This window comes from Octodon degus, unplaced genomic scaffold, assembly GCF_000260255.1.
Source record: "Octodon degus isolate 3935 unplaced genomic scaffold, OctDeg1.0 scaffold00080, whole genome shotgun sequence".
Lineage (NCBI taxonomy): Eukaryota > Metazoa > Chordata > Mammalia > Rodentia > Octodontidae > Octodon > Octodon degus.
In genome coordinates, this window is record NW_004524656.1 from 3,504,307 (window position 1) to 3,528,114 (window position 23,808).

The following is a 23,808-nucleotide window of genomic DNA, read 5'->3' on the forward strand; positions in this document are numbered from 1 at the left end:
GGATGGGATGGGAGGAGGTGAGCGTGTGGCTTTTCTAGGAACCTAACCTTGCTCTTAAGTTGGTTACAATCAGGGCATGAACAACCTTCCCTCTCCCCTCTCTGGCTTACAAGATGGAGCTTGATAAATAACACACAATTCATTGGAGCTGTAAAGCAGCAGGGAGGGGTCCAGCATCTCGCCCTAGGAGGCCAATACATCCCTGATCAGCACCTGCATCAGGAGGTGCTTCAGACCTCCCCTAGGTTCATAGGCAGGTTGTTAAGATAATACCTGAGGTCACTGGTCTAGGATCAGAAGCCTCTGCCATCCAGGAAGACCCCACCCAACCCTATTGACTCAGCAATCCTCTGAATGCTGTGCTTGCTTGGGCATTACTTGGGCATTCTCAAATCTAGTCCATACCCTTGCTTTCAAGTTGGCCCTATGACTAAAGTAGAGGGGTGAGAGTGACTCACTCTTCTGGAGTAGGATGGGAAAGGATCTGTCTTTGGGGACCTGGTGCGGCTGCTAAGACTGTGTTGTACTGCTACACGCTTCAGTGTGGATGAATCTCGCAAACTATATGCTGAGTGGAAGAAGCCAAACACTAAAGGTCATGTACTGCATGATTCCATTTATATAAATTATCCAGGAGAGGTGAATCCACAGAGACAGAAAGTAGATTAGTGGCTGCCAGGGGAAGGCAAGAGAAGGGAGTAACGGAAAGGGGTTTTCTTTGAGAGTGATGAAAATATTTTGGAACTGAACAGAGCCAGGGCTTGTATAATATGTGCATATACTAAATGCCACTAACGTGTTCTCTTTACAATGGCTAATGTCATGTAAATATCCCCAGCACTTTTCAAGTACAGACCCAGTAGGGAGGCACTCCCACTCTTCAGAAGTGCTTCTTTCTCCTCTCCTCTCCAGCCCTCCTGCTTCCAATATATGCAGCTAGAATGAGTCATAGAGAAGGCACACTTGGGGACTGAGTCTCTGGCCAAAGCAATCCTTCAAAACACTGTCAGCAGCATCTGCAGAACCACAGCATCGGCATAAGGCTGGCTGTCCCCAACTGGAGTGATGACCACAGGCTCAGGGCTGGCATCTAACACCAGCTCGCGGCAGTCATCACCACCCACACCTTGACATGCCACGGTCTTTATCAAACATCACCTCCTACGCCTAGTTGTCTCCCAGCTCCCCAGGGTGCCCTGGAGAGCCAAAGAGGTAAAATGATTTGCCTCTTATTATTCAGAGTAGGAAGAAGAATCTGCTACCACCCAATCCTCCAGCTCAGGGCTGTTATAAATAAAAGGAAGGAAATAAATTGCATGTTGCATAAAGGTACTGATTACTCATGCGTTCACTTATCAGTGAAGTATGCACTGCAGTCTACAAAGTACCAGGCACACCCTATAGGCTCTTCAGTGATTTCTCAACTGTAAGAACACAGAAAGCACTTCTGGGGGAAATCAGTGTTGTAAGTCTAGGAGAACTTTCCAAGAGAACCACTGAAGACTCGAAGATCGTTGAAGCTGATTCAGGAAGAAGGGGGCCTTCATTGAACGGGTCAGAAATGTTTTCTCCATTCATTTTTTCTTTCCTGCTACCTCCTTCTCATTGGTCAACCCAAAGCTCAGGATGTCCTAGACACCCACGGCTTGACGTCCTCGCGCCTCCTACACAGCTTCTTTCCAGAACACAGTATGAGTGTTACAAACAAGGCAGTCTGGCTCATTTCTCAGCTGCACTAGCAGTGAAATACAAAGAAGCATTTTTTAAATTCTACAATGAAGCATAAAACAAATATCCTGTCCTTCAACTCTGAGGACAGAGGTAGCCACTAAATACCCTGAATGATATGAAACTACAGGCCTTGCAGAAACCAAAGACAGACTCCCCAGGTCCAAGAACAACAAGGTTTTCCCAAACCATAGGACCTAAATGCTATGCATGCAAATCACCTCCCAGTATCCCCTTTCAAGAGGGTGTTCTCACTATATTTAGAAAGCTCATTACCCTTCCGGACTCTCCCCCTCAGGAGAGCTGAAATCTAGTTTATGAGGGCTCCCAAAGACAGCGAGGTTGGAGAATCTCAGCACCCTCCCCGACTTTGTATCGGCCCAGGACACTCGCATCCCCCACGGGACTCATTACCCACCCTCCTGACCGAGTTACAGGGCCCATTTTAAAGATAAGAAAACAAAATAAGGACACCCTTGGACTGAAGTCTGGCATTTCCATAGATCTCTTAAAAAGATGCCTTTTCCTTCCTTTTTGCAAAAGAATGAGGAGCATATTCTCACTGAAATTACAGTTCAGAAAACATTATTCCTCACTGAGCCAAGGGTGGGCTTTATGTGCCGGCCACATCCTGCAGGTGAGTCACTTACAATGCAGTTCTAGGACTCCTTACAATGCAGCATCCCGACAAATGGAGGCAGGACCACAACCATCCCTTCTCTTGCAAGTGGGTGATAAATAGAAGGTTCCAGAGCCACAAGGAGGCTCACAAACATCCACATGCAACTGCTCCCTTTTCCTAGAGGTTTGCCTCAGAGAGCGATGAGACAAGAGCTCCAGCAGTGCTTTAAAACACAGGCGCCATGCAGCAAGCTCCCCACAGGGGAATCAGCTGGCCATCGAGCACCCTAAGCCAGGGCAGCCTGCCTGCCTGCCTTCCAGAGAAGCCATTCCTCTGCACTCTCAAGGTAATTTCAGACCACCTACCCTCTCTGATTCCCGGACTTGGCTCCTTCCACAGCTTCCCCATAAATAGCTCCCTCACTTTATTCATTCAATAAATATTTATTGAGCACTTACTATAAACCAGATGCTACATGAGGTATTGGGAAAACAGCAGACTCCTAGGCCCTGCCTCCTGACTCTTCAATTAGTGGAGGAAACAAGCATTAAACAACTAATTCAATACATAATGATAAAATTCCAGTTGTTAGAGGGCTTTGAGTGGGGGAGAAAAGGACACTGCAGGAAAGACTCAACTTATTTGCCTTCTGATAGCATAAGAATGGGGGGGGGGCGGCGGAGAGGTAGGGAGAGAAGAGAACCCCAAACATAGGGGCAAGCAGAGCAAGAATCAGTGACAGAAAAGGCCCTGAGACTTCATGCACTGGAAAATTCTAAAGACCTAAAGACCAGTGCAGCTGGGAGCACCCAGGACATAATGGATTATATGAGAGGTTAGGTCTGTTGGGGGATGGGAGGGAATGCAAAGGTTCCCAGTCACAAAAACACCCTGTGGATCAACTAGGCATGGTGGTACACATCTGTGATCCTGGTTATTCAGTAGACTTAGGTAGGAGGATCACAAGTTCAAAGCTAGGGGCCGAGGAGATAGCTCAGAGGCTTAAGTGCCTGCCTGACAAACGCAAGGTCCTGAGTTTGATCCCCAGTACCAAAAAACAAATAAAATAGTTTGGGGCTGGGGAGATGGCTCAGTGGAATAAGCCTTTCCCTGGCAAGCACAAGGTCTTGAGTTCAATCCCCGGTTTCGCAAAAAAAAAAAAAAAAAAAAAAAAAAGTTCAAAGCTAGCTTATACAATTTAATAAGACCTTGTCTCAAACTAAAAATATAAAAGGGGCTGGGGATGTATCTCAGCAGCAGAATATTTTCCTAGCATGTGTGGTATCCTGTGTTCAAGCCCCAGCATTATAAAAACAAAACCAAAACAAAACAAAACAAAACCTTCATATTTCCGCCTCGGAGAGGAGACTCCACCACATTGCCAAAAGGTGCAGGAGAGGCAGAGGGTCGCCGTAAATCTGAAGCAAGTCAGGGCCCAGGTTTGAGCGTCACCTTCCACAATCCACAGCTGTCTAACCTGGGTGAGTCACGTCACTTCCTAAGCCTCAAGCTACCTCTCTATGACACAAGATGCATCCTAATTCCTACCTTCCCAAGTTTGCAGGACGGTTGTTAGATGTAAATGAGATGTAAACCACGAATGTACTCCATAATATCGACATCCATAAACATCATTTCTTTTCACGTCCAAATGGCTCTCTCCCAACATAGGCTATTCTTCCCAAAGTGGCACACGTGAAAAATTAACATTCGCATCACCAGCATTGAAACACATAGACTCAGGAGCAAGCAGCGACATAAATACAATGACAAAACACCACATGCTTGAGCCAATCTCAGAGCTGGTGGCCAAGGGACATTTTCAGACAGTCTTTCCCATACCCTGTTGTGGCACTCAGGCACCTGGGGGGAGACAACCCCTAATCCCCAGGACCCTGGGGTTCAGGTGACATGGTCTCCTCACACTGCCCCCACCCCAAAGGGTGTAGTTCTTTTTTTTTTTTTTTTTGAGGAACCAGGAATTGAACTCAGGCCCTTGCGCTTGCCAGGGAAGCTCTTATTCCACTGAGCCATCTCCCTGGCCCCTAAATCTTTTGGTGTAGTTCTTTTTTTTTTTTTTTTGTGGAACCCCAAAGGGAAAGCAGTTCATACTACAGCCTCGAGCCAAAGGACTCCTGAGGGGATTTCCCACAGTAGCACAGAAGCTACACATCAGACTACTCGAGAAGGAACAGCATGTCAACCCCCAAAATGTGGCCAATTTCTCAGTGACAGATGGCCTCCACGCTACCAGGAGGGCCCAGTGACTGTCCAGAGCACCCTTCTGCTTGCCTCACTTGTAGGCTTTGTTTTGGAGGCTCTTTTGCCCCTCCCCAGCTTCCCACATCCACACCTTGGGGCCTCTCTTCCAGCCACTCAAGGCCTGCTTCCTGTGGTAACCCTCCGGTCACCAGCCCTGAGGAACACTGTGCCAAATTCAGCAAAGCCCATGCAGTTAACTGTGATGTATTTTTTTTTTTTAACTATCCAGTGAGAGAATTTCAGAGAACTAAATATATACAGATGAGGTAGGTAATAGGTAATGAGTCTCATGTTACTCAATTAATTGAGCACAGGTTTCAAAAGCTCAAGTCCTCCCAAACACACCCTGCTTCACAGGGCGGGCCCCGGCTCGGCTCTGCTGGGTCCACACCTTAGGTTCCTCTGCTGAGACCCTCAGGGAGCCCAGGAGGTCGGCCTTGCCTTCCTCCCTGGTCTCAGGACAGCCAGCAGGGGGCTCTGTCGCCCATGTGTCCTCTGGGCCAATGGAGGGCCAGGTGCTTAGCTTTGTAGGCCCTTCACCCTGGATATGGAAGACACTCCTCTGAGTGTCTCCAGTGACAGTCCCTGAACTAGCACCTCTCCCCAGGTGGCTTTTAACCCAACCCCTCCAGGCACAATCAGACCAGACCAGCTTCCCCCACACAGTCCCATAAGCCCTTGCACAACAAAGGGTTCTAGGAGTTAAAAATATTACTGAGCCACTATTTGTCAGCTGCCGGTCCAACAAAGTAGGATGGAACTCTCCTCAGGGCCTCTGACACACTAAAATCCCTGCGAGGGGCCCACTCGTTGGTTCACACCCTCATTTATTCCACATGACAGCCACCATAACCACTTTCCACCAGAACTCCCTCCAATCCAGTCACTAGGGAAAGGTTTCTCCTCAACAGGCCACTCTCTCCTTTCTAATAACAAGCTCTACCAGCTACTGTCTTCATTTTTTTTTAATGAAAGGGAGGGGTAATAAAGAGTATGTTGGCCCCTTCATGGCACAAAATGCATTTGATAAACGTACATCTTTTTATTGCCCTTGTCTGCCACTCAGATTTCGGATATAATCACATCAGCCTGCCTTTCTGAGAATCCGTAGCTGTGTTTTTAATCTAATTCAGGGGACTGGAGATAAATCATTGTGAAGGGTCCCGATTTCCCAAGCCAAGAGCCTGCAGCAGCAGCAACAGCAATGGCATGCTAAGCTAAAGGGCCAGCTGGGAGGGGGGCAGGGGCGTGCGCACAGTGATGAAGACCACACGCCTCCATTGTTTGTCTTCATGCCAGTCTGAAGACTTGAAGGGATGAAAGACAGGCCCAGCTGCATTGAGGTAAGTCAACAAGCGCACAGGAAGCAAAGGGCAGGGGCGGGGAGATGGCTTTGCTGTTAAGGCTGTGTTTACGTCTTTCACTGATACACAGAATGCACACGTGGGCTCTGCACGGCACCTCAGCACAGCCCGGAAAGCTAGGGGCTGTCTGTGACAGGCCATGTCACAAGGGAAGGCACAGAGGCATGGCTGCCCCTGTGACTAGTCAGCCTCCAAGACCTAAGTGACCAAAGGAAGGACGCAGCTATGCAAATGATCCCCCAAGATCACCTCTGTGCCCACCTGCACTCCACAGTTCCCTGATGGACTCCTCCCTCTCTGGGAAGAAGGGCCACTTGGATGCTCAACTGGACAGTCAACTGCCTCCAACACCTGAGGTTTCTGAAGCCCTCAACCCTGTTTTCACTCCCCACTTGTGAAGCTCACAACGCAGGTCTTTGCTCTAACTTCCCCCCTGGCTGAAACACAGGTTGCCTCTGGCTAGGAAAGGAAGCTTCCTGCAGCCCACGAGAGTCACGAGCCACATGTAAGTATTTAAAAGTTAACTTAATAGAAAGGAAGAAAAAGGCTTCTTCAGTCATACTAGACTCAGTTCACATGCTCACTGGCTACATGCGGCTGGTGGACACGCAGGACACGCAGACACCGGACATCACTGCAGAAACACCTGTGCAACAGGGCCGCGGTAGGAGATCTGCCAGGAGGTAAGGGACACGGGATCACCAAGCTCTTAGTAGTAGCACCATGGGCGTTGCTATCCTATGATAATTAAGAGTCACCCAGGGCTGGCTGTGTAGCTCAGTGGTAGAATGTAGGCTTAGCATGCACAAGGTACTGGTTTCAACCCCCAGCACTCCCCCCACAACCAAAAAGAACATGTAATGTGTGTGATTTATACAGCATCTGTGTGGAACAGTGTAGTACTTGACATACACATTTACAAGTATAGACAAGTAAAAATTACTCAGTAGATAACAGAAATTTGTAATTAAAATATATATATATGATACAGGGTCTTACTATGCTGTTCAGACTCATAGTGATCCTCCTGTCTCAGCCTCCCCCCACTGGGATTACAGTAGTGCACCACCACACCAGGTTTTGGGGCTGGCACAGCGCCACCAGTGTTCTGGGGCCAGCAGGCATGCAGTACCACAATCAAACTCGGGTCCTTGAGCTTGCCAGGCAGGCGCTTATGCCACCAAACTATCTCCCCAACCAGTAATTTGTAATATTTTTTAATTCACCATTATGGTTTTGATTGCTATAAAGTCCTATCTTGATAGAACTCGCCCTAAGGTACTCAAAGCATTCCTCATGTTTCAGTTTAAAAACACAGCATCTCATAACAACATGACATAAAACCCAAATCCTAATCACAGCCAGCAGCCCACCCTGCCTTCTCTGGGGTTTAGCATCATCAGCCACTTTGATGCTAGAAGGCCGTCCGGACCACTTCTTCGAAGGCCCAAGGTTCATAAGTCGATAAACCAATAAATTAGGTCGAAATTAACTGTGGCTCATTTTAAACTGAGGGAAATTGATTTTTGCATGTACGTGGCTGGACTGAATATGCGATCTGCCCGTGGATTCTAGCACGGCTAGAGAACACATAGGAAGGTTCCATTCTCATAAACAGAGAGAACACCTCCCCCATCACCCAGTCCACTTCTGGAGAAATACTAACCCCAAATGCTTTCACCCCAAAAGGTAGTGCACTCTCCTTTATTTTCCATCCCATTTATCTAAATCTAAATAAATGAAGGAAAAGTCAATGTAATACCCAGTTGTACTACAGTTACATGCGGTCAACTCACAGCTACCTACATCTGAATTATTGTTGAATATTCTAAACTCCAAACCGGCCTTCCCTGAACACATTTATGCCAGCCATTTCCCCTGTCAGCAGCTCAAAGAATGCAAACTCATTTTAATATTCACCTAAGCAAAATTTAATTAAGAAGGCAAACTGATGCTTTAAAAAAATAAAAATAAAAACAGGCTAAATACATAGCAAAAGCAAATTACTTAGGGGAATGTCTACTCTCCAGAATAGAATGCCTCTGGGTCCCTCCATTGCAGTGGACAGGACAGGGCTGGCTCTGTCTACCTCTGCCCTGGGATTAAACAATGACATTACAAAATGGCTATGATCTCTATGGAGGAACACACTAAAAGCTGGCAAAGAAGTACGCCTCCAACATCCACCCTTTGCTGTAGGATTTTCATTGCTGTTAGGATCTACGTTGTGGATCCCAATTCTCAAAGCAATTTATTAAGCATACCATTAACTTCATTTTACAGAATATAATGAAAACAGTCTCCAACAGAACACAAGTGAAAGCCCATGTACAGGATCACTCTATTCTGGCGTCCTCACAGACCTGGGCCCTACATCTGTAAGGAAGAGCAGGCTTCGTGGTGCTCCCCTCCTGACTCACAAGAACCCTCCAGGGGAAGTGAGAGAGAAGTTTTCTTTCACCTTGCCTGGAGAAAAGTGACCATCTGTTTTATACTGTGACACCTTAGGTGACATCCTGACTATTCTCAGTCATGCCACAAATACATCTTAGAGCTAATGTTAATCTCATTACCCATAACACCAGAGGCTACAGGTAACAGAAAGACACTGATACTTTAAGCTTCAATTTTTATCTACATGCATGTTATATATGCATAGAATACTTCTGGAATGACAGACAAAAATCTGATGACAGTGGTTGCCAACTGTGAAGGGTTTCGGGATGAATAAAGGCATGAAAAGGATAGAAATATATTTGTCCCTGCAGACTCCGTACAGATTTTGTTTTATAAACATACATTACCTACTGAAGGTCAAGTAAACAAATTGGATGGCTTTTTAGCTCATCCCTTTAATTTTCTTTCTTTCTTTTTATTAGCACATGTTTGCAGAACATAATGCTTACACTCACTGTGGGGAGTTGCTCAATGTACATAACACATCTTAATTCTTTTTCTTTTTAATGGCTTCCTTTCTCTCTTCTTCCCTCCTTTCCTTCCCTGCCACTTCTTGGTGCCCTTCCCTCTTGCAAAAGTTCCACCATCCCTTTAAATCTCAACCTCACTCCTCTCAGGAGTCCTTTCCTCCATTTCTCCCCTGCTCAAAGTGCCCCCTCTCCATGCTCAAAACAGGCAAACTACCAATGAACCAATAGCATCCAGGGACAGGACAAAATTCCTAAGAGAACCCAAGTCAACGAGGAAGTTTTTCCAGGTCACATCCCTTATTAAGCCACCCTGAGACCAAGCAAGTCTCTACCTATGTAGAAGCCAACTCAAAACAGCCAATGATTTGCCTTCTCACCTTCATTTGGAACCACACAGGTCAAACATCCTAACTTTCAAATCAGCTAGCCAATGTTTCCCTAGCAAATGCATCATGCAGGAATCTACACAGAAGAGATCTAAAGCCAAAAGGTAGTCCACCCGTAAAGAAGGGCCTTTGTTCCTGGACTTCACGCTGTAACGGACACTTGATTTTCAATCTCAAATCAAGATACTGAATACTCCTTGGCCTCTCAAATGCAAGTATCATGAAAAGAGAATGAATATTTGTTGGAAGCAAAATAAACCAGCAAATCCTGTTAGGCTTTGTGCTTCATTCCAAATGATTTTCCTCCAAAATGACACCATTAGTACTCACCAATATGATAGTCCTCAGAGGGATGATTATGTAAAATAAACCCTACCTCTCCATTCAAAATAAGCCCCAGATAGCATAGCAAAATCATGGCACCACCACCCAAGGCCAGCCCATCTGCATCTTCACCACTGCACAAGCCAACTCATTTCATCATCCATTTGTGTGCTTACCACGGTCCTCCTCAGACAAACACCTTTTATATAACTTCAATGTGCTCCCTACCCGTCAGGTTTCTTTTCTGCCAGGTGTGCAGTTGGTCCACAAATATTCATTAAGGGCCTCCTTGTGCCAGGAAACACACAAAAGAGCTTGATTCATGCCCTCCAGGAGTACAGAGGGCAGTGAAGCAAGTATAGAGCGGAGCAGTCAGGGCTGGACTCAAGCTCAGAGAACTCTTTCCATTGGAACCCTGAGAATACTAAGAGGTACTGCATGACACTGAAGAATGGAACAGGGGTTCTCAGGCCAAGGCAGGAGTGGGGAATGACAAAGACAGAACAAGTATAATGGCACAGAGGCAGGGAGCTGAAAGAAATCACAGTAGCAGGAACGAGGGAGTCCCTCTTCTTGAAACTGGCCTTTTTAAGGAAAGGCTTACCTAACAGATTTTCATTATTGCAAACATTACCCCTCAGATAAGATGTCAGAAGTCAGTCTCCCATTGCTAGAGATTTTCCTAGTTGACTCCACAAATTAGCAGGGCAGAAGGAAAAGAACTGCTGTGGGCTGCAAGGCAGACTTTCTCAGATGCAAATGTACCTCTCCAAAGCCTTCCTTTCTTTCCCTTTCTGCGCCCTAAACTGGTGGCCTCCCACTTACCTCTCACCTCTTAGGCTGCCTTCAGACAGCCCCTGCTTCCAGCCTTCATCTGCACAGCTAGCCCAGAAGTCACAAACTGCAGATGGCCTGTACCCCTTACTGCTCCATCCCTGGGGCCCCTCCTGTCACACAGCCCACCAATGTACCACTCTGCATCCAAGTTTACTGTTCCCATGCAGTACATTTACATGCCTATATTTACATCTGCTTCATCTCCTCCTTAAGTTGTAAGTTTTCTGAAACCAGGGATAAAAATCATACTCCCCACCTCCTCTCCATCCTCAGAGCTCCATTCAGAAAACACTATACTTATTTAGATTTTAAAATGGAAATAGACCTGGATATAATGGATCATGCCTATAATCTCAGCTACTCAGAAGGCCAAGGCAAGAAAGAGGATGACACATTTTAGACCAGCCCGGGCAACTTATTAAGACCTTGTCTCAAAAAATAAATATTTTAAAAGGGGCTGGGAGACTGTTGTAGCTCATACCACACCGGGTTCAATCCCCAATATGGGGAGAAAATTTGAATGGGGATTTTGAAGTGGAACTTGGTTAGAAGTAGAATAACTGTATCCTGACACTTCTGAGAGTGAAAGGAGCACCAGCATAACTGGGTCTGTCCCAGGAGAAACAGGCAAATGGTCACCCTGGCTAGAAAGGTTCAAAGAGCTGTGAGTTACACTGGAGCTCCAAGGAGACTTAGAACCCTGTAGTTACTGATTCCTGTGATTGAAGAGCCTGCACCAGATAGAACTTGAGGCAGAAAACTTACACCAGAAAGTCCTTCCTTCTCTCTGACTCAGATTCTTAAAGATTTAGGTTAATGCTACCATTGACCTCAGGGCAACAGAGAACAAGGACATAGGGAAGCAGCTACAAAGGAGAAACACTGCCTTGGTCTTCGCAATTCACTAGAAATGGCTCATTGTGAGTTCCACGGTTAGTTTTGCAGCCTTCAGCTGAACCAAACAGTCTGCCTGGCCCAGAAGCATAAAAGCTGAAGGATTTGGAACTGCTCCCATTGAGAACAGAGTTCACATCTAACTTGCCCCAAATCCCCAAGAGATTAGCACAGGCCAAACCCAAGGAAGAAATGGCACCTGTGAACATTTTTGAGACCAGAAAGCTCCTCTCCCAACCAAAACTATGGCTTTAGGGAACCTAAGCTCTGGGAAGGACTGTCCCCCACCCTCCACTCCTGGCCCAAGAGCAGAGCAGAGCTGCGCTGGCTGGAGAGACTCTCAGTGAACAAGGGAGCATTTATACACCCCCCTCCTTGCCATCTGCTCCAAGCTGGTGTCCCTGTGGTAAGCAAAGACTTTGTCAACTTCCCTTTCAGCCATACAAGAAAACAAAAGTTTCAGATGGGGCTCGGGGGTGGGTAGAAGATGGGTCTAAGAGCTGGTCAATTCCAGCAGCTGGGAGACCAGCAGTTACAGCCCTTCAGGAACAGGGGTGGTGGTAGATGAAAGTTGAAGACTCCCACCCATTCACCCTCACTGTACCCCCGTTAGAGCCAAGAAAGGAAGCATTTAAGAAGCGCTGCATAAAAGTCAGTGGGACTCCCATTACCCAGAGGTCAGTGAGATAATGCAGACAAAAACTAAAGACCTTCTCATCATGACCTTGGGCTAGTCATTACACCTGCCCCAGTTTCAATGTCGTCAGCAAGAAAGTGACACAGCAGGGTGACATGGTTTATAAGGTCTTCCTGGTTCCAAGGACTGAACCCTTAACTCGCCATATTTCCTGAAGGGAGGAACTAGCTACAGCAAAATTAATGAAGTAAGGCAGAACTCAGGCTAAGCATTTCGTTTCTACTTTAAAAGGGAACATTTTGACTATGGGAACAGTGCTTGTGTACCACCTCCACTGGCCCCAGCTTTTTTCCCCCTGCGACCTTCTAGTTTTGCTGATGTGGATCTTCACCGCAGGACGCGGAGTCTCATGAGGCAGTAACACGGGCAAATTCATTTTGCCGATGCTGATACTAACCTCCAAACTCAGTTTGCAATTCCTCTCAGTTAAGTCTGGCCATAAAAGTAAAATTCATGTTACTTATGATCTAATAAACCCATTGCCTGGATAGAAATAAATCACTAACTGAATAATAATCCCACCAAATTTCTTTGCAGTCTTTTTAAATACCCATGTACCATGAAGGTTATTCTTATCCCAAATAAAGTCATTAGGAGAGAGGGAGTGGATTGAACCTCACACCTCCACAGAAATAAAAACCAAAACATTCAGTCCTTACACTTCGCGTGCGCGCGCACACACACGCACACACACACACACACACACACACACACACACACACCGTCTTCCTTTTACTACATATAGGTGGTTGCCAGCCTTCCGGGTTTGTCCACCTTTCCTGGGGTTCAGCACGGTGTGGAACCCCCTCCACCCGCTGTTCTGTGGAAGTGCACTGCAGCGCCAGGCGCTCGCCTCCACTGCCAACTGATGATACACTAAAGAAAGCCCTTGTTTTACCCAGAGATGAAAATGAATCTAGACTCTCTTATACCTGCCGAAACTACCCTGTTCTGCACACACACTGGGGAAATACGCGCAGCACCTCCCGAGTTACCTGGAATAGGTTTGCTAAGACCGACAGGAAGGAGGAAAGATCAACGCGATTCAAGCGCTGACGGTTGTACTCATATGAGGGGGGGGAAAACAAATGCAAGCCGGGAAGTCCCCAGCGGTGCCCGCACCTGGGAGGCGACTGCAAAGGACAGATGCGGGGGTGAGGAAGTGCAGGGAAAGAGCTGGAAGGAGGCGGGTCGCAGCAGTCCTGCTCACCTGTCCGTACACCTTGATGGGCTGGGGCTGCAGGGCAGCGCTCCGTCGCGTCCGGAGCGGCGTCTGCTCCGCCGGGCTCGCCCCCCTGGCATCCCCTTGCGCCCCCAGCCGCAGCTCGCGCGGGTCGCCCTGCACCACGAAGAAGCCCCGGTCCTGGGGCAAAGGCGCGCGGCCGCCGTGCAGTCTCCGAGTCCAGTCCTCGCAGAGAGCCCCGGGCGGCAGCAGCGCGACCAGGGTGAATAGGAAAGGGAGTCGCGACTCCCTCCTGCTGCTCCGTGTCGCCATGTTCGGGCGAACGCTACTGCAGGTGGCGCCGCCGCCAGGAGAGAATGTGCAGCGCGGGGCCGGGAGAGCGCGGGGCCGGGGCCGCGCGCGCCGCTCCCGGGGCTCCAGGACGCCCGCGCCGCTCCGGGCCGTCTCCGCCGCCGGTCCGCTCGGCTGGGCGCCGCGCCGTCACGTGTCCTCTTGCAGCGCGTCCCCTTCGCGCACTTTCTCCGCTCGGCGGCCTCGGTGGCGACACTAGCCCCTCCCCCGCAGATATGGAACAGTCGAGGCAGGGAGTCCCTGGGAGCGTGCTCCAGTGCCTCAGCGCTCACACCGTGTTCTTTCTGCAGAATTAGGGTTATGCGGGCCTCCTTCCTTTTTCCCTGCAGTTAGTTGCCTCCTTCATAGGGCCGTGCCCAGGTCGTCCTTCTCAGCTGGTGGGCCCCCTGTCCAGCCCGACCACCATGGCCCCACCTGTGTAGGGCAGCTGAAAGGCAAAGGATGCACTTCAGGACACTGCCTGTCCTCTTTATGAAACTGACAGTTCCGACTACTTTGGGCACAGAAACCTATTCAATGTGGCCACAGCCCAAACCTACCCTTGTTCAAGTCAAACTGCCTCTGTCCCCAAGAATACATCCTGCACAGAAGCAGTGGAAATGAGGGCCCAGCTGACAAGGAACTTGATACACCTGGACAATTACAGTCACAGAATGTGTCCCCGCACACACGAATACCTCAGCATGGCCCCGGGGACCCAGCACACCGGCTTGCTTGTGAGCCCTGCAAGGTGACCAAGTCCTCAGCCACCCCGCCTCTGCAGTCAGAAGGCATATATACCAGTCCTTCCCTTCCGCCTGGGGCTCCCTCTGCTTGCACACGCCAAGGGTGAAATAATACAGGTTGTGACCGGTAGCAGCAGGGGGCAGACACCCAAAGAGCAGGCAGGACACGCTTCAGAATCACCCCCAAGAGCCAGCCTCTCTGAACCTTCTGAACCACAAGGAGATAAAACTTCTGCGGTTGGAACTGCTCCTGTATATATGAAGAACACTTTTTTTCTTTGGGGGTTGAGCGAGGACAAGTTGGTAAGAGCCTATACTGCAGCCTCACCTACTTCATTGTATGTTTTTCTGTTCCCTGCACTCAGATCCTGGTTAACAGTGAAGACAGAGAATAGGGCTGAAGGAGAAACTACTTCTATAAATCCATAAAGAATATTGGTTAGCAGAAGAGGAGATGGTCCATGCCCCTTGTGTGCCTCTACCTCCTCCTCAACAAGCCACGGTTGACTCTATTTGTGGGACTTTTTTTCTTAATGAATTTAGGACAGGGTCTTCAGGGTGTACAGGGTCTCACTACGTAGACTGGACTTGTAGTGATTCTTCTGTTTTCAGCCTCCCATGAGCTGAGATTACAGGCTCACGCCACATGCCCAGTCTCAATCACTGTCTCAGTGGCCAACCCACCAGGGGCGGGGCGGCTCAGCCCACCGGGAATGGAACCCCGGGGCCGCCGTGCTTTGCTGAAGCAGGGGCTTTAGTTACTTCTTCCCAGTTAGTGTAACAGAACCCCATCCCCCACCCAGCGTCACATTGCCCATCTGCTGAAAGATAGTACTATGGTTTGAATTTGATTACCACAGTGGAAGTGCAGCGCGAGGTGGAGCCTTGAGAGGTTAATAGGTCATTAAGACTGAGTAAAGTCTTTCTCACCTGGTGGGTTTGTTCTCCCAAGAGCAAGCCACCCCTTGTGCTTTCACTTTTAAAGCCCCTCCTTGCCCTGCAGCTCTCCTCCTCCATGGGTTGAAACAGTGCAAAGCCTTCACCAGACACTGAGCAGATGCTGACACCTTATTCTGGGACTTCCCAGCCTTCAGAGCTATGAGCCAAAGCCTAGATTCTCTATAAATCACCCAGCCTCAGTCCATTCTGGCAACAGAAAGTGAATAGAGGCAACATCTCCTCACCTTCTCAAAGTGCAGCATCCTACCACCCTACCCTACCCCTGGCCAGTCTTGCTGTGGCCCTAGACCTTAGATTCTACCATCCTCCACCTCCTCTCACCCCACCTCTGTCCTCTACTCAAATGTCTTTTTTGTCCACCTTGACATAGTTACAGAGCAACACAGTTTTCCCTGTAAGCCACGGGACCACTACTATCTCCTACTGCCCACCCAGACCAGCCCCATCTGGTGGGTGGACCACCATCAGGGCTTCCTGGGACCTGCAGCAAAGACATATCTAGTCCCATTTGTCCCCAAGGAAAATTGAGGAGAACTGACCAGAGTCAGAGCACTCTGCAGATGATTCCACTATTATTTTTTCAGCATTATATTTAATGAGAACCAAAAGCAAGTGTCAGTGTCCGCACAGACAGTAGAATGTGTCTCTGAGTGTAGATTTGAAGATAGAGAACAGGTTTGTCCACATGAACTGCTGACTTGAGGATCAGATGGCAATTTGCATGGATGGCTTAGTGGGACAAGGCCAGCTACTTGCTCATGTTGATTTTGATTTCCAACTTTGATGCCGGAAAACCGGCCTGAATGCTCAAACATGCTTAATTTACTTCTTGCAGGCCCTCTTCTCTAATCATTGTCTGTATCTAAGCCATTCTTACATGGCTAATTAGTGACGCTTGAGACTGTGTGCCTTGTAACCACAGGACACAACAGGAAACACTTTGAATTTTGAGTCAGAATGTCCCACTTTGTGGCTATGGGCTCTGCTTAATGACCTCCACTGAACTTCGGTTTTCTCATCTTCAAAATGAAGATTTTAATCCTATATAAGTCACAGAACAGCTAAAGGTGCCAGATAATATCATACATATAAAATGTGGGTACAAGCCAGGCATGGTGGTATATACCTCTAATTCTAGCACTCTGAGAGGCTAAGACAGGGAGGATCTCAAGTGCAAGTCCAGCCTGGACAACTTAGTGATGTAACAAAACCCTATTTCAAAATGAAAAATATTTTTAAAAGGACAACAAGTATAGATCAAGTGAAGGCCTTAGATTAAAGAATGGTGGCAGGGAGGGGCTGTGTAATACTGTGAAGGCCTTCAGATAAGAGTCTAGCCTGCGAGTTGTATTAGAGTCATCAATTGTAATCCTAACTCCACAATTAAGTCGCAACACGGTTGTCAGTTGTCATTCTAGTTAAGGAGACCTTGCAGTGCTGACCACTTTTACACCTGCGGGGCTGGCCAGAAGGGTGAATCAGGAACAACTATAGGAAAGTCACTTGGAATAGGAGTCAGAGCTGAATTGTGTAATATGAGTGGGGTGTCCCTCCTAGCTTCCAAACAGCCTCTGGCTTATAGACAAGCCTGTACATCACTTCCTCTGTCCCTCTGCAATAACATCCACATTGGGTGAATCCCACTCCACCCCAGCTTATGTGGCCTTGCTCCAGAGCTACCCAACATCATGAGGAAAATCAGCATGCATAGTATATATTTTTCTGATGCTGAAGATAAATCTAGGACCTTGAAAATACTAGACAAAGGCAATGCCACCAAGCCACATCCCCAGTCCCAACATGGATAGTGGTAATTTCATGATAGGCTTCATGTATGTAAGAATATTCTAAGCCTATGGTCAGACTTTAAATTGCCCTCTTACGTCCTTCTGTCTCCCGAAGGCTGCCCTAAGCTAGGGCTGGAGATGAGGCTGCAGAAAAGCCATACAGGGGTTGTAGTATGTTTCATTTCTATTCAAGTCAAGTCACATTTAAAATTTCAGGGAGGACAGCTACAAAGAGAGAAGAAGAAACTCTAAATGCCTAATTCGACTTATTTCTCACCTAGTCATCTTCCCGTGTGCTCACCCTGCTCCCTAATCCCTGGCTAGCCAATTCCTTTCACCCTTTTCTTTTCAGAGAAGCCTCCCTGAGTACCTAGGCTGATTAGATCCTTGCTCGAAGGTTCTAGTCTTCCTGTCTAGCCTTTGATACTTCCTCTCTTGTCGCATGACCTAACTTTATCTTTTTAAACCAGAAGCAGCAGTGTTACCAATAAACAGAGAGTTCTTTTGCTCAATAGAAATAATAAATAGACAAAGTGTAGCTCTTGTAGTGTTAACAGCCCAGAGCCTTCCATGCCAGTGGCTCTCAGGTCTTAGTGTTAGTGGTGCTCTTGACAAATCTCCCTTGTCTCCTGTCATTCTCTGCTCCTAGCTATCTTCCATGTAACCAGCTCTGGATCCTGACTGCTCTGGATGCCAGCAGTCTTTAGGATTACTAGCTCTTAGTGTACCAGCTCGGCCTCTTCTACTCCAGATAGAAAGACGGAAATCACCCATGACAAAACGCCACCCTAAAGAGGCTGTGTTAGGATTAGGCTGTAGCCTAAGGACGGACAGCATGGACTAACTTCCTAAGGATACAGGGAGGTTGCTTATATAGAAGAAAAGACAGGCTTGTGTGTGCACAAGTTCAGACTTCCGGGCAGGGTGGGGGGTGCTCCTTAAGGACCTGGTTGAGAATGGCTGCAGAGAGGTGGAGCTATCTGGAGTGGACTAGTGACCAGAGCTTGCTGTGGCCAAAGCAAATGTCTCCTGGGACAACTATGGGGCAACTGCTATAACCACAGGCTAAGGTGCTCAAACCAACTGCAAAACAGAAAAAAATTATAGTACCCATTTCCTGTCTCAGCAGAAGGACAAAACCAGTCAGTCTTCATCATTTTTATGTCCCCAGTACTGAGTACCCAGTACATTCCTGGCACATGGCGGGTGCTTAGTGATATTTAGAGAATATATAGGAGCAAAGAAATCTGTCATTCTACCCTCTGAAGGTTCACTGTTTGGGTCTGAAGTAAACTGATGATAGGTAGACAATAGAAGAAGATGTAAATTTATCACGTGCCTTTGTGACCAGGAGCCACAGAAAGTCTGAAACTCAAAAAAAGCCCCATTGGTTGAAGTTTATATAGCATCCTGAGCTTCAGAAGCTTGGGATTTCTGGGAGGCTGCCGTAGGCTAGGGGAAGGCAGGGGGAGGAAACAGCAAACAAATTGTCTTAAGGATATATGGTCGCTTAGTAGCATTTCTCAGAAGAAATGATTTTGCTTTGTTTTGTTTTCAAGCGTTTCCTGAGAATTTTTGTTTGGTGATACTGTGCGCCATGTATGGAGGGGATTCAACACAGCCACCCTCCTGGGGGAACTCACCCAAGTCATATAAGGAACTTCAGAGAAAGGCCCTTCCCGCTCTCCTAGAAAGAATGTACAAGGAAGGGTAAGGCAGAGAAAATCCAAGACTTTGGTACTCAGGCTGTTGTGGGGCTTTTCAGTCTCTTTTAGTTCAAAGGACTCAGCATACTAGCTCACCACATTTGAGGGCATCTCTTCTAATCCCCAACCATAGCGTGTACGTCAATGAAGCCAAGATGTGCCACCTCTTCCCTTTCTTCTGATGGACAGAGTTGGTTGGCTAAGAGGCCAGTGCAGATGAGTCTTAGATCACCATATATTCTCTACTTCTTTCTCCCAAAGCTGGCCTCTCCAAGGCATAGCCAGAGTCAGGAGAGCAGAAAAAGGACCCCGCTGCGCTAAGGATTAATGAACTTCATTTCCTTTTTTGTATAGCTCTACCAAACAACTGTGATTTACCTCACCAGCCAGGGTAAAACAGAAATGCCTTCCTGTCCCAAAGAGATAACTCTTTTCCTGCTGATACCAAAAACTACTTTAGTTAAGACAAAGTTCATGATAAGTGATGAAATCAAACACAGAGACACACAGAACATAGAGGAAGAAACTTATATTCTCATTCTTGAATAAATTAAATTCAAAAAGGAGGTTCTGTAAATAGCAATTACTTTTGCATAGAAGTGATTTACATTTGCATATCATTATAATAGTATCACCTTTTTCATCTCACACCAACCCTTTGAAGTGAGCCAAAGCTTGCATTATGGTTACTCTCAATTTACAAATTTTAAGACCTGAGACTAGGGAGGGCAGCTTATTTGCCCAAAGACACTCAGGCCTATGGACTTACAGTTTTAAGCTATAGGTATAAACTCAGGCTCTCTGACCTTTCCTGCCACATCTGATACTCACCCTACTTACCAAGAAAATATCTGCAGTTTCAAATCCCAGTGACACCAGAAGAGAAGGAGAAAAGCCAGCGGCCCACCTCTCTCCACCACTCAGCTTGTTTTATCCCTAGGCAACCACCACACCGCTCCACCGGGCACCTTGGGGAGGCACAATGCTTCTACAATACCTGACCCTCTCCTCGAGCCCTGATTTGGCCAACAGGCAGTAGTGTTCCTGTTATACAGTCCTCATGACCAATCCTGATTTTTAGACTTTTCTAGAAGATACATTTAACAAGGGATTTGATTTTCAAAGTGGTTTAAAGCTTGTAAGGGAACACAAATTAAGTGCTGTCTTTGTTTTAGTTCCAAAGCTTATCCTTGTCTGCCACTGATCGCTGTATAGACCTGTCACACTGCCTGTGGTGAAAACCTACTCAAGTTCTTTATTGTTATGTAGACACAAGGACAAAAACCTCCCGCCATTATCTCTTTCCCACTGAAAATGGAAGAAAGAACCCTCCCCCGCCAGGGAGTCTGGGGTGAATGGGAAGATCTGAAGGGCAAGGTCTGCTGCAAACCCTTGAATAATTATACATCAGAAGCTTGTATGACCTTACCTTGGGACCTTTGAGGTGCAGTAAGAGGGCGAGTAAAGCTTTAAGCACAGAAGTGGCAGTGAGGCCACCAGTCAGCTTGGACACAACGTGGTTGAAGTGGGAGGGGCCTTTAGCTAGCGAGACTGGAAAAACAGCTAGTGGGCAGCTCCCAGGCACCTTCTGTCCAGATACACTCTGAATAGATCTAGGATACCCAAATCTCTGTTGGCTTTCTGCGCTGGTTAGAACAGATCAAAACGCTCCTTCCTCTGGGGATTGCTTTTGCATTGACTAAAAGGTCAATTCTTGCCAGGCAGGGTAGCCCTACAGGGAAGCTGAGGCAGGACGATCGGAAGTTTGAGGATAACCTGGGCTATATAACAAGTTCAAGGCCAGCCTGGACCAAATAGTGGATTCCTGTCTCAAGAAATAAAATACACAAGTAAGCAAATAAATAAAAGGCTACTCCTTGATCTCTTTCAAAATTTGCCTGGCCGCCAAGAAGCCTTAAAATGATCATACGCTGATGGAGCTCTGCCTTCTATTATAGCATCTTAGTGCTTACCTCATTTTCTAAATTGTAATTATGTGTTTGGATTTATCTCCCTGTTTTGCATGTAATAGGAGTCTGTTAGGGAGAGGAAACATTTTACCCAGGCACCTCATGTTCTTGGGCAGTTGGTTATATAATGAAGAACAGTTTTGAATTAATGCTCTCAGGAGACTGAATTTCTCATCATACTTGCCTCTTCCAGTGATTCTAGAAAGACAGCTGAGGGACCTGTCAGTAGCAGGTAAATCAACCAAGCTGAAACCATGAGTCTTTTTGTTACAAGATGCTTTGATGTACCTCTTACATACTATCCACTGCCTGATAATAGCATCCAAGTGTCTATAAAGGATATAGCCACTACCTGCAAAGCCTCTGAAGAGAGAGAAGATAAACAAAGAACTAGACAAAGCATATGAACTCAGAAAGAGTTCTGCTTTATGAAAAGGGATGGACACCTGGTGTGGTGGTTGTTACAGGCTGTTAATCCCAGCACTCAGGAGACAGAGGCAGGAGTATTGTTAAAAGTTTGAGGCAAGCATGGGCTACTGAGTGAGATCAAGACCAACCTGAATTACATGAAGAGATCCTATCTTGGGAAGTGGGGATGACTAATGGCTTTGGAGAAGGACAACAGGACAAACTTTCTGGAGATCAAGACAGTTGGAGCTGTGGTTCCTGCGGGTGGGTGGTAGTCAAGGCAGGAAAGGAAGGAAGTTTGTAATGCCCTATCGAAGACAAGGAGAAAGCTATTATGGGTGCCTGAGGACAAAGAGGAAAGGCCCCAAGGGAAGAGATGGTGGCAAGTTAGGGTGCCGGGAGCAATTAATTCAGCAGGGACCCAATGGGAGAAGCTAGAAGAGCCAAGAGTGAAAGAAAGAGAACTATGGAGACTGCAGAATCTGGAACAGAGGTGCTCATCTGATTCATGTTATCACAGAAGCAAGGGGGCCTGATGGACCCCATGCAGCAGGTTGGCCTGCAAAGTGCCTTGTCCAGAAGCTGTTTTCTCGGGAGTATGAGACAGGCTCCACAGTGCCACTTCAGCCCATCTCTTGTCCCCGCACTGGCTGGCCCCTGTCTGCCAGGCTCGTAGTCCTCCCTAGTGTACCAGACTGTTCATACCTCTGCCTGTCTACCATCTCTACATCCATCGCTCTGCCAATTTTACATGGTGTCGTCAGCTAACTTAGCACCTGTTAAGGCTGTCAGTCCCACCAGACTGCAACCACTTTTAATGAGGCCCTGCATAATAAAGAAATATATTTTCTCAGGACCCCAAACAAATTATAGTTAATCCTCCACACCAAATAGATTGTTGAAGCAGCACTTAGGGTTTGGATTATACCGATGGACCTACTTGGAGACATACACAGTCTCATTTGGGGTTCCACCTGACACCCGGGTTGGAAAACACCCCAACCACCTAAGCTGAGGGGCTAAGTGAAGAATTCACTCCTTCTTATTGCTTATTTAAATAAGAACTCCAGTACTAAATTAGCAGCCGGCTTTTATATAGGAATTTTCTTTGCATTCTAACATTATGTAAATGAAAAACCACACAAAGTGCAAATTAAGGCTATTCTTAATTCTAAAAGGCTGCTGCTATTCTGTGATGATGACGTCATGGAATTCTTCATAGTCTGCCAAACACGGTGCGCGGCTCCTGCTGCCCCCACTCGCCTTATTTTTCTCCCTGCAGGGGGACACTTACTGTGCCTTTTTTTTTTTTTTCCTGCCCACTACAGTCAGATCCAGTTTTCCCCTCCTCCTTCTTTAGAATTTAATTTCAGCAAGATCATTTAATCACCTAAAACAGAATAAGAGGCTGAAGTAGACTTAACCTCCATCACAGGGCAATGTCAAGAGTGTCCAGAGGCCTGACACCTGGGAGCCAGCTCACCTGGTTCCCAGTTCAGCTCTGCTCAAGCAGTCGCTCAGAATCTAATTTCTTTCACCTGTGAAATCAACAGCCTCCCTCTGCAGGTGTAAAAGATTACATGAGATTACGTATATTAAGGTTTACATCCAACCTTGCACATAAAACTTGTTCCACAAATGATACCTATTGCTATTTTGGAAAGTTTGGATTAGCTCTTGTTGCTGAATTGATCTGGCCATTTGGCAATTGTCAGGTTTTTACTTGAGTTATATGTGGTATTTTTACTTCACTGACAGGCAATAGGTTGCTATGAAAGGTAATCTTGGGGCTGAAGGCGTAGCTTGGGATAGGGTGAGTTTGGGGCCCTGGGTTCAGTTCCCAGCACTGATCTGAACAACCCCCCCCCACACACACACAAATACCTAGTCTCAGATACACACAAAAGAAGATCGAGGGGCAACTACACAGCCAGCCCCAACAAGGCACAAAGGCTCAGCTTTTTTTTTTTTTATTACTCTCTGCCCCAAAGCCACTGCAAGAAAACCTGAATTCCAGGCAGACATGCCAGGGTTCTGAGGTCAAGACCCACTAAACTCCCGGTCACATCGGACCAGGAGTGACAGAAGGACGTAAGAGCAGATGAACACTCATCTGTAGTGTGCCTCTAAGGATCAGTTAGCCTGCCAGGTTTGGTGGATTCTTGGGAGGGGAGTTGTTTTATTGCATTTTGACTTTGGCTTTTGTTTTTGTTTTTGACACAGGGTCGTACCATATAGTTTCTGCTGAACTTAAACTCACTGTGTGGCCTAGGCTGGCCTTCGACTCATGGTGGTCTTCCTGCCTCTGCCTCCAGAGCACTGGGATTATAAGTGTAATCCACCACACTAGCCTATGGATTGTTACCTCTTGTCCATCCAAGCCCCCTCTAGCTAATCACGTTTCTTAGGCAGCACAAATTTCACCAATGAGAAAGCGTTTCTAACATTCCTCAGGCTAACTAGTGTATCCTCTGATTCAGATTTAAATTATGGTATTGACCTTGTTGGAGAAGCCACCTACCTGCCCAGTTTGGATTCCTGATGAGATTCTTCAAATACTGATCATGATTAAGAGAATGGGTTTCTGATGAGGAGCCTTCAGGTGTTGACCATTCACACCATCCTGCCCTGGATGGATGGAAGTCAGTATATACACAAGTACACGATATTGTGTTTA

The 23,808-nt window shown here is 47.0% G+C and overlaps 1 protein-coding gene across 1 annotated transcript in view; it reads right to left on the reverse strand.

Moving 5' to 3' along the window:
* Positions 1-13,650, reverse strand: part of Sorl1 (sortilin related receptor 1) — a 161,632-nt gene extending 147,982 nt beyond the window's left edge. The window contains exon 1 of the mRNA XM_023721085.1: positions 13,252-13,650. Within this exon, the coding sequence (XP_023576853.1) occupies positions 13,252-13,536 (285 nt within the window). The 5' untranslated portion in view covers positions 13,537-13,650. The remainder of the gene's footprint in view (positions 1-13,251) is intronic.
* Between the last annotated feature and the right edge of the window lie 10,158 nt (positions 13,651-23,808).